Source organism: Chenopodium album, chromosome 25 (genome assembly GCF_948465745.1).
Source record: "Chenopodium album chromosome 25, dcCheAlbu1.1, whole genome shotgun sequence".
Lineage (NCBI taxonomy): Eukaryota > Viridiplantae > Streptophyta > Magnoliopsida > Caryophyllales > Amaranthaceae > Chenopodium > Chenopodium album.
The window spans coordinates 17451622-17462354 of NC_137858.1; the positions used below are offsets into that span (position 1 = coordinate 17451622).

Consider the following 10733-nt stretch of genomic DNA (forward strand, 5'->3'; position numbering starts at 1 on the left):
GTGGCTGTTGGGGTTTTTTTTATTTATGTTTTTAATTTTTTTTTCCTATTTTTTTCAACCAATTACGCGTTGACACGTGTGCAAAAAAATAAATCAGAAATGTTTACCTGATTTACCGGTTGCAGGTCATTTGGGTGCAATAGAAATTAATACCCCCCAAAGTTGGGTGCAATAGATAATAAACGAAAGTTGGGATTCTTTTCGACGAACGAGGTAAAGTTCAGATTAATGGGAGCAATTTTTCCTTTAAGATATCGCCCTATTAGTAAAAGGGTGTCGGTTTTGGGCCGAGTTTAGTATTTTGCTCATATCTTCTTCGTTTTAAATTGGAATTGGGCTTATGATGGTATAGTCTTGGCTGCATGTTTGTGTAGCTAGAATAGGTGCAACACCCCTAAACGCAGCTTCTAGTTTATGAAACGCAGTCCAACTCTTTCTTCTTTAGTTAATGTTCTTCCTGTAATTCTTTTTTCTTTTTAAATTTTTTTCCTTTTTTTTAAATTCTCTCTCTTCACTTTTTATTCCTATAATAACATTGATCAAAATTTTCTCTGTTTTCTATAGTTTCACTTTCATAAACTTTACCTCTTCTCTGTTTTTGTCTATTTTTAATCTTGCATTGATTAAACTTTCTCTCTCCTCTGTTTTTTTTTCCTTCTAATTTTATCTTCCATTGATTTCATGAAATTGAAATGATGAATTTAATTGTTGTTCTCGAAGAGATCAATGCAAGTTAGTTTCTATGAATTTTTTGTGATGGATATCAATTAGATTGATGAATTTGGGTTTAATTTGGGATAGATTTGATTATTTGAATATTAATTCAACTGTTGAATCTGTAATGAATGTCATTTAATTATGTGAATATTAGGTTTAATTTGTATTCGATATTGCAGAAATTATAGTCGATGAATTTGTGATGAATTATTGAATTGTTGCATCTTAATAAATTTGTTTGTTATTACGATTTTTGATTTTTTTTATTAATTAAGTTGCTAATATTTGTGTATAATTTTTGGAAAAAAAAAATGAACACGATGTACTTTAAAAGTGAACATTTAGTACAAAATGAACATTTGGTAACTAAAAATGATCATTTTGTATACTAAAAATGAATCACTACTCTAGTAAGGTTATTGAGGTATGATTTAGTTTCTAATTCGAATATATTTTGTTCAACATTAGTTAAGTAGAATTATACTTTTTTGTCCCAAATTCTAGGGTTTTGGTTTCATTATATTTTTCGGTTTACATTATTACTTTTGAATATTTTTTTTTATTTTATTCTACGTATTTTCAATTGATCTAAGTTCATTTCAAATCCATTGGAAGCTAAACAAAAATGCACAATATGATGGAATGGCAGCAAAATTATACCATTTTTTTAATTCTTTCAATGCATACACATATTACAAATTGGTTGCACAAAACTTGGAATTTCTGATTATAGATCATTTTTGTAATGTATTCCCTTTGCATTGTCAAACCTTTTCTTTCCTAATTTCTTATTGCTAAAGGTGAGAAATTGTACCTTCTAGACCTCTTGAAACTTGTCTGTGCCAATGTCTTTATAGTTCAAATCATGTGTGTGTATGTGTGTGTGTGTGTGTAGGTTCTACTTGGTAGGTCTGATGTATCTATGTATCTAGTGTGTAAGATTTTTTTTGTTTTGACTTACATTTGAATAATTTAGAGGAAATTTTGAATTTTACCACCTTCAAATAACGACTTTATTAAATTTACCACCTCCAAAAAAAAAAAAAAAAGATTTACTTTACCACCTCATAAAAAAATAAAACATCAGTTTTACCACCTAAGTCTAACTCCGGTGACGGAAACCGCCAGTGGGGCCCACCATAACAGCTAGCTTTTGAAATTATCTCCCAATTCTCTCGATTCCCCTTTGAATTAAACCTAACTTCTTCATTTCTACATCTATTTCATGAAGATTGAAGTTTTTTTTGCCATTTTCTTCACAACTTCTGATTTTGGATGATCCTTAACAATCCCACATCCTCAAATTATCAAATTGTTGAAGATTGTACTCGGCCCTAAATCAATTGAACTGTTCGACGACAAACAGCGAAAAGGTAAGCAATTTTCATGAATTCTGTTGTAATTTTTTGCAATTGTTTGCGTGATTATGTTGCAATTGCTAAGTATAATTGAATTTGCATGGTTTCTGTTATTAATTCAACCCCAATTTCATATTGTAAATAGTTAGGGTTCATGTAAGTGTAAATTAATTTGGGGGTTTTTGATATTTCAATTGGGCAGTAAAATTAGGGTTAGATTATGGTAATTGTGTTCAAATACAATTAATTTCAATGAAAAATTGGCAGTAGAAATGACAATACTACCTCTGAATTACGAGTACAAATTTTTTCCAAAAGTCGGATCTATTCTTCGTCGCCGTCTGTTTTCTGAAACCTCTGTCATATAACATTCAGGTTCAGGAAACAGAAAGTGAAGCAGCTCAGGTACGAGTCATTGTTGTTGCTCATCCACGGATTCGGTATTTATAAGATCAAGCACGTTTTTATTTACAATCCTTAAGCTATTAAGGATACATATCAGACCAAAATCCAAGCTATAAGCAAATTATAAGATAAACATTGGCTCATTTACTACCCAAATAAGGATTTGTGAAGAAAATAGCAAAAAAAAAACTTCAATCTTCAACAATTTGATGTAGAAATGAAGAAGGTTGTTTAAATAGAAGGAAAATCGAGAGAATTTGGGGATAATTTCAAAAACTAGCTGTTATGGTGGGCCCCACTGGCGGTTTCCGTCACCGGAGTTAGGCTTAGGTGGGAAAACTAATACTACCTCCGTCCCCTTTTGATAGTCCCTTATGGGCATTTTTCACGGGAATTAATAAATACAAATAAGAATAGTTAAAGTACATTGAAAAAATAAATTGACATTGGGTGTGCAAAAAAGTAGAGAGAGAAAGTAATAAAAGTGCATGGGAAAACAACATTTGTATGGGAAATTTAAATTTGCACAAGTATTGTTGTAAATTGGAGGAAATTTTGGTAAAAAATTAATATTAATGGTTGTTGGAAAAAGCAAATGGGGTGAACATTTTGGGACTAAAATTTGCCCATATGGGACTATCAAAAGGGGACGGAGGGAGTATTTAATTTTTTATGAGATGGTAAAGTAAATCTTTTTTTTGGAGGTGGTAAATTCAATAAAGTCGTTATTTGAAGGTGGTAAAAATCAAAATTTCCTAATTTAGATGAAAATAACGATATGAAAGACCCAAAGAAAATTATAGAAGAATAATGATCATGTATGCCGCATTGAGACAATTATGTATTCCATTAAGATGCAAACAGGTCTGAACACTCTAGTATACTAGTATATATGAATCTCATATAGCTCTAAGAAATTTAATAGGATGGAAGTATCATAACCTTGCTCAGCTACCTTCTACTTGTTTTAAGTCTGGTTCATATCTATTTTATGTAAATTAGAAAACTGGTATTCTTGGTGCTTTTACTAAGTCTGAACATCAAATGTAAAGATTCCACAGCATAATGCTTCATTTGATGACAAGAATCCTTGCTTTTGTTCATTTTGTTTAACGTATAAATCATATTATATGGTCAAACAAGAGTGATGAATAGTGCAAAAAGTCCATTGTTGCAATATTAACGGAGGAAGTATTATTTATTAATAATAATAATAATAATAATAATATTAATAATAATAATGTTACCTATTAATTATAATAGTAATAATAATGTTACCTATTAATAATAATAATAATAATAATAATAATAATAATAATAATGTTACCTATTAATTAATAAGATGTTACATTATGTAAAAGTGATACATAATGTCGAATAAAGTGCTATTATATGTCAAAAGATGATTGAAAAATGTTACCTAATAATCAACAAAGTGTTACATTATTTCGAAAATGTGATACATAATGTCAGATAAAGTGATACTATGTGATTGAAAAATGTTACTAAAGATAAGTAAATGTTACATAAAAAACAAAAAGTAACAATTTAAAAATGATACTCATAATATAAAAAGTGTAACATAGGAAGGTTTATAGTAACACTTTTGAAAGTGTTACCATAGGTTACCAAAAGTGTTACATAAGACCTTAGGTCATATGTGTGGAAGTATCACCCAATACAGTGTTACCTACTGTCTATATTAACACTTTTACCCGTTTATGTAAAACTTTTTAGGTGTTACTTGAGTTAGTTTTGTACTAGTGATGGGGCTTTTTAATGCATAAAAAGGGTAACAACTACGCATACATACAAAGGGGCAAAATTTTTGTAGAAAAAGGTAACATATGAGGATACAAAAGGGTAACATTCGTGCGTACAAAGGGTCACCTTTATGTATAAAAAAGGTAACATTTGTGCATTCAAAGGGTAACTTTTTTGCATGCAACCTGAATTTTCTCAAGTCTAGCTCGTATTAATTTTTATCAATTATGGATCGATTATAGAAGAATATGTATTTTGATTAATTAGAAGGTTGATTGTATAGAAATTTCCTTTAGTTTCATTTGATTTGGATGTTTATGCTGAATTCGAATCAATTGGTTTACGAGTAACCACTTGATTTTCTATCTCTTCTACATTATCAATTGCTTATACTGCATTGTCACTTTGATTACTTCCAAAAATATGATTACCTCCAGTGTCATGATTGTTATTATCGTCAAAAATTAATTGAAACAAATTTATCTCCAAAATTCTAATTCTTCTTCTTCTTCTTCTAAAATCGATCGATTTAAATCGATTTCAACAAAAGAATTCGAGTTCTCAAAATTACCTAACAATGGAGTTTTAATTTGCCTTTGATTTTGTAGAAATTCGTGGATCAGATTACTGCAATTTGAGGTATTGAAGTTCGTAGATGAATTCTCCATTGATGATCGAAGCCTGAAGGCCGGCACTCGAATTCGCGTTATCTGCCTGCGTTGTTGTTCTGCGATTTCTAACTTCGAGCTATTTGATTTTCACGTGTTGTGTTATAGAAATTGAAAAAATAGTAAATTAGCTCACACGTGTGCGCGCCGCCGATTTACAATAAACTTATTGCAAACCGGGGTATATAAAAGTTTTTATCTGTCGTTTACTTTTATATTACTTTGTCGCATCTCAATAACTTTTAACTTAATTTATCGTTGGTGATAAATTTTAAACTAATGTGTCATTTATATACTAACTTTTATAACAACTTTTATACCAACGTGATCGATTCGCCTAATTTACAAAATCTAATTCCCATGTCCAAATCTAGAGTTAGGAAATTCAGATGACCAATCACTAGAGAAAAAATAATAATAATAATAATAATAATAATAATAATAATAATAATAATAATAATAATAATATTCAATGTAGTTTCAAATGTGAAAATGCCAATTTGTCACATTACTGAAACCATATTATATAAACTTTATTTATTTATAATAATAATAATAATGTTTGCTTAGCTAGAAGTGCCAGTTAGCCACATTCCTCCACCTCTCGTCATCACTTCAATTCTCTCTCTCTCTCCTCTTTCTCTCTGGAAATTCAGCTCCTTAAACACACTCTTCGAGGACAATCCTACTCAACCCAATTTTACCCTTTTCAACTTTCCCGCTCCTTCACATTTTTCTTAATAATGCATTCATGGTAATAGTATTTTGAGATATTAATGCATTTCTCTGTCTTCACATTTTCATTCTATTGATTGAAATTTTTTCTATTTTTTTGTTTAATTAAACATATTCATTTTTCCTAATAATTGCTTTGAAATTATTTTGCAGTTGAATGTGGTGATTTATGAGCTTCAGCATTGAGCGATGAATCATAAACTTCTAATGAAGCATGATCAAGTAAATTACTAAATCTCTTATTTAATTTAATCTATTTCTGAGTTGGGTTTTGAAATTCAATCCAAATTGTTGATTTAATTTGATCAATTTCTTGTTTTAAGTTGTTCTGAAATTAGTCCTTTTTACTTCAATTTGTTGTAATTTCGATACAATGGAAGAAAAAGATATTTGTGGATAAATTCTTAGTTCATGTAGTCGACCCCATCTTTTTTCATTAACGAATCGGTAATGTAGTTGTTATTCTTCAATTGGTTGTGATTTTATCAATTTTATATCTTTTTTCTTTTCCTTTAATTGTCTTTTTATAATCATTAATTCTGAAATATAGAAAAAGTGATAATCTATAAATTTTATCAGTAGTGGGATGTTTGCCTTTCTTTTCTTTTATCTCTTAGCTGTCTTTTTTTGTGGGTCATTCTTTTTTTAGAATCTATTCTTTTCTTGATAAGTTAATAATAGTAAGGAAGGAATTTCACCTTATTATTAATACACAGTATTTTTTTTACACATAATTTTCTTTTTACTTATCAGTTATCAATACTTGTTTAATGCTGCAGTATCAGAAGAAGCAAGAAATGCTGAGGATTAAGTCAGTGGAACCTCATAAACCAACCTTAATTCAACGAATTTCAAATAGAGAGCGAAAATTGGCTTTACTTCAAGATGTATGAATCTAATGTGTGATTTCAGTTCTTTTTTTTTGGGTTGTATTTGCTGATTAATGTTGATTTGATGCTTAGAAAGAGTTGATTTTCCAATGTAATTCAGGTTGATAGGTTGAAGAAGAAACTGAGGCATGAGGAGAATGTACATAGAGCTCTTGAACGGGCATTTACTAGGCCTCTAGGGACTCTTCCTCGTCTTCCGGCCTACCTTCCTCCTTATGTTAGTTCTGGATCATATCTGATGATATATTTTGTTAACTCAGTTCATATTCTTGTTTATATATGCTCTTTAGTCTTTTACCTGTTTTTGATCCAATGCTATTTTGGGAGCTCTATTTTAACAGGAAATTATGATTTTGCTGGGTTTTTTTTCACTTGTTTCTGTTTGCTTTATTGCTGTTTCTTGCAGATTATTTTTATTAAACCTTTGATTAGTCTGTTTCAAGGTAATGCTGTAGTACAGTTACTACAGTAGTCATCAAAATAATTAGTCCAAGCTGTATGATGATGACAACTCCGTATTGTGATTTAGCTGGCTAAAACCATTAGATAAGGCTTAAGTCATTGTTGAATGGAAGATGTAACATGATAAGATCGAAGAAAATTTTTTTTCTTTTTTTTTTTTTTGTTTTGTTTTTTTTTTTTTTTTTTTTTTTTGTTTTGTGGTGAGGGGGAGGGTTGGGGGTGCAATGTAGTTGAGGAGTTTAATTCACTGGTGTTTATTACATGCCGGGGTCTTCAACAATAGAGTTGGAAGTGGTCCTAATGAAAGTGTTGCTATTTTTATTATTTTCCAGACCCTTGAGCTTTTGGCTGAAGTTGCCGTTTTAGAGGAAGAGGTTGTAAGGCTGGAAGAACAAATTGTACGTTTTAGGAAAGGTCTGTATCAAGAAGCAGTAAATACTTCATCCTCCAAGAAGAATGAAGAAAGCACAAATGATTCAAATGAGTCATGTCCTAATGATTCAACGGATGATCCGAGGAATGTAGCTCAAGATGAAACTAACTTTATTAGTTCTTCAAAGTCTGAAATTGGTAATCAATTCATACTTAATTATGAACAGCATTTAGTTCCTGTTTTCTCATTCTCAGTCACTCCCAAAGAATGAAATGTTGGAGTCTTAAAAGCTTAAAAAATTAAATATTTTTGGTGCTGTTGTATACTTTTAGATGATGGAGGAGATAAAGAAAATCAATCATGCAGTAGCTCCACAAAAAACAAGCTGAAATCACCCAACCGGAAGTCACAGATAGTGAAAACTCCCACTAAGAGACTTTCCTTTGAGAAGAAAACACCAGAAAAGTGTTCAGATGCTCAGAAATCACAGGTTAGTGAGCGCTTCAAGAAATAATATTATCTGTTCCTTTTTTAGGCAGAATGAAAGTGAAATAATCGAAATTTGGGGTTCTGAATTTTCAGGTCCATTGCAGAAATGACAGCCAAGATGATGCAGAAACTAGCCCCCCTGTTCTTCAAGATGAGCGGAAATTGAGACATGAAAGTCCAAATGCAATATCTGAGAATATCCTCAAGTGCTTATTGAGCATTTTCTCAAGAATGAACACATCGAAGAATAGGTTGAGCATGGAAAAGTTTCCTCCCTCTGCTGCATTCTCCTCTCCAGACAAAGACGGTTACATTGAACCCCAGGATCCATATGATACATGGCCTAGATTTGGTAAAAGAGATATTGGTCCGTACAAAAATCTGTACTCAGTTGATGCTCGTTCACTTATTGCAAATAGAACAACAAATTCTTTGTTCTTGCATCGTCGACTAAGGTAAGTTTATTCCGTTTTATGCTAATTATCTTCTATATTTTGTAATCAAAGGTTAGCTTATTGTGGATATTGCTGAACCATCTGCATCTTCAGAATACTCATCGCGAAACTTGCCACTGTCAAACTGCAAAGGCTCACGCACCAGGAAAAGCTTGCTTTCTGGATAAATGTCTACAATTCATGCATGATGAATGTACGTGCATATTATTTTCTTGAACACATTATCCATGCCATTTATGTTATAAGGCTATGACATAAGCTTAATTATTTGCTTCAGGCATATCTTGAACATGGAATACCAGAAAAACCGGAGACAATAGTTGCACTGATGCAAAAGGTACTGGAAACTGCCTTTCCTTACTTGTAACAATAGTATGTGTACTTGACCATATTGTCTTGTTCTGCAGTGATATACAGTAGGATGTAATTGTGCGCAAGTGTGTTGTATATCTAGATATATCCCTTTGCTTATCTGTAATTCCATGACTTTCTGCAGGCAACAATAAATGTGGGGGGACACCAGCTAAATGCTATAACTATTGAACATTTTGTTCTGCGGTTACCTTACCACTCTAAATTTGTAAGTCGAGTCACTTTCACCATATTTACTAAATTTGTTTGTGGTCTTTAGTCGCAGTTAAAAATCCTGATCATTTACAATAATAATTGAAATGTACTTCTCTTCAGACTTTCTCGAAAGGATCCAAAAAAGATGAGATGTTGATGGTTGCACGAAGCACCTTTGGGTTGGAGTTATCTGAACCCTTGGTTACATTTGCACTGTCTTGTGGAAGCTGGTCCTCTCCCGCTGTAAGTTCTCAATAGTCAGATGATCTACTACTTCTACAGACCAAACTCCAGAGAGTTAACTGATTATTTCTGATAAGAGTCATTAGATCTGCAATTCATGGCTCCCTTTTCTTTAGTCAGCTCGAGAAACTCCTGGATGCGCCTTTAACTTATAACAGATTCTAACCATATTTTTCAAGTTCTGATTGAATTTACTATCCTTGCAAACTAATCATTCCTTACCTAATGACAAAACAATATCTAATATGAGTGTTAAAAAATGTTTGTAAGCTATTTACTGAAGGAGGCTTTTTCTTAAGACCCTCAGTAATTCATAACATTTTATACCATGGGTACTTCGATTTCTTTCATGCTTTTGCTGAATTGTTTTGCTATATTGTAACAGGTCAGAATTTACACAGCTGCTCATGTTGAAACTGAGCTAGAAGTTGCGAAAAGGGAGTACTTACAGGCAGCTGTTGGTATTTCAAAAAATAATGATATGATTATCCCTAAACTATTACAATGGTATCTACTTGACTTTGCAAAAGACTTGGAATCATTGCTGGACTGGATTTGCCTTCAACTCCCTATGGTGCTCAGAAAAGACGCTATGAAGTGTCTTGAACGAGCTAAAAGTGAACCTCTTTCCCAAATTGTCCAAATTAGGCCCTATGAATTCAGTTTCAGGTATCTGCTGCACAGATAAAATTAAACTCACAATTTTCTCCTATTTTTAGTGTTCTTCATAGGTTTTAGCCAGATTACGAGTGTAGTTTGTTGTTTGTATACAGCCAGAATGCATATAAAATAACTGTAAAATCGCTCTTCTTCCCCCTCAAATATCTGTAATATTCAGGGTGTTTTCTGTTCTTCATTTTATTTTTGTCACATAGAAGGCATAGTATTAAGAATTTGCTTTGTTTCTGAGTTGCCCTCTCAATAAAGTTGATTTATTCTGGATAGTGCATTGAAATTTCACTGCTAGAAAACTTGTGAAAAAAACTTCAGACGATTGTTAAGTTAGATAATTTAAAATTTCCTTTGTCAAGAAGAGTCTCCTATAATGTAGTTTTTTCTTTCCTTTAATAAAACAAGAAGATAACCGTAGCAGCGTGTTTCAATTTTTAAATTACTACTATTAAAAATTATATGGTAGTCATCCTTAAAATGACTATATCTATGGCCAACTACTAAAAGGTAAAGCTTTGGGTGGAGATACCCAAGACTCGAGATTGAATTTAATCCTCGAGGAGAGAAAAAAAAAACAATTAATCGGATATTCTGATAGCATGGTAGGTATGTTATAAGAGGAGATGGTATAAGGGTTTGAAAGGTCTATTTAATTGTTGAAGGACTTGGGTCACTGCATGTGGGTCTGATAACGTGGTCCAGATTTTCATATAGTGCAAAGAAAGCTATCAATCAACTGCTGGATCATTGTTGTCCTAAGGTGATGAAATCAGTAGATTACAAAACTTAATTTTTGTTTACTAATTTGGCCTTATTTTATTTCTCACACATTGTATTCAATGAAAAAAAAAGTCAGCAACTTTCTGATAAATGCCAAATCAAGAAAAAAATTAAAATTTCATCATACATATCGTAATTTTTTGTTTTTATAACTT

At 31.6% G+C, this 10733-nt stretch overlaps 1 protein-coding gene across 1 annotated transcript; it reads left to right on the plus strand.

The window, feature by feature from the left end:
- The first annotated feature begins 5495 nt into the window (after positions 1-5495).
- LOC145614393 (uncharacterized) lies at positions 5496-10098 on the plus strand. The gene is made up of 12 exons (XM_081669442.1): positions 5496-5666; positions 5801-5869; positions 6427-6534; positions 6638-6754; positions 7332-7569; positions 7705-7862; positions 7955-8316; positions 8410-8509; positions 8594-8653; positions 8813-8896; positions 9004-9126; positions 9512-10098. Exons 2-12 carry the CDS (start codon positions 5837-5839, stop codon positions 9812-9814), a joined length of 1686 nt encoding a protein of 561 aa, XP_081525568.1. The 5' UTR covers positions 5496-5666; positions 5801-5836; the 3' UTR covers positions 9815-10098.
- The last annotated feature ends 635 nt before the right edge of the window (positions 10099-10733 follow it).

Coding starts and splice junctions, on each gene's coding strand:
- LOC145614393 (XM_081669442.1), top strand. CDS start 5,837: ATGAATCATAAACTTCTAATGAAGCATGATCAA. Junction 6,535..6,637: donor AATTGGCTTTACTTCAAGAT/GTATGAATCTAA, acceptor AATGTAATTCAG/GTTGATAGGTTGAAGAAGAA. Junction 8,510..8,593: donor ACAATTCATGCATGATGAAT/GTACGTGCATAT, acceptor TATTTGCTTCAG/GCATATCTTGAACATGGAAT.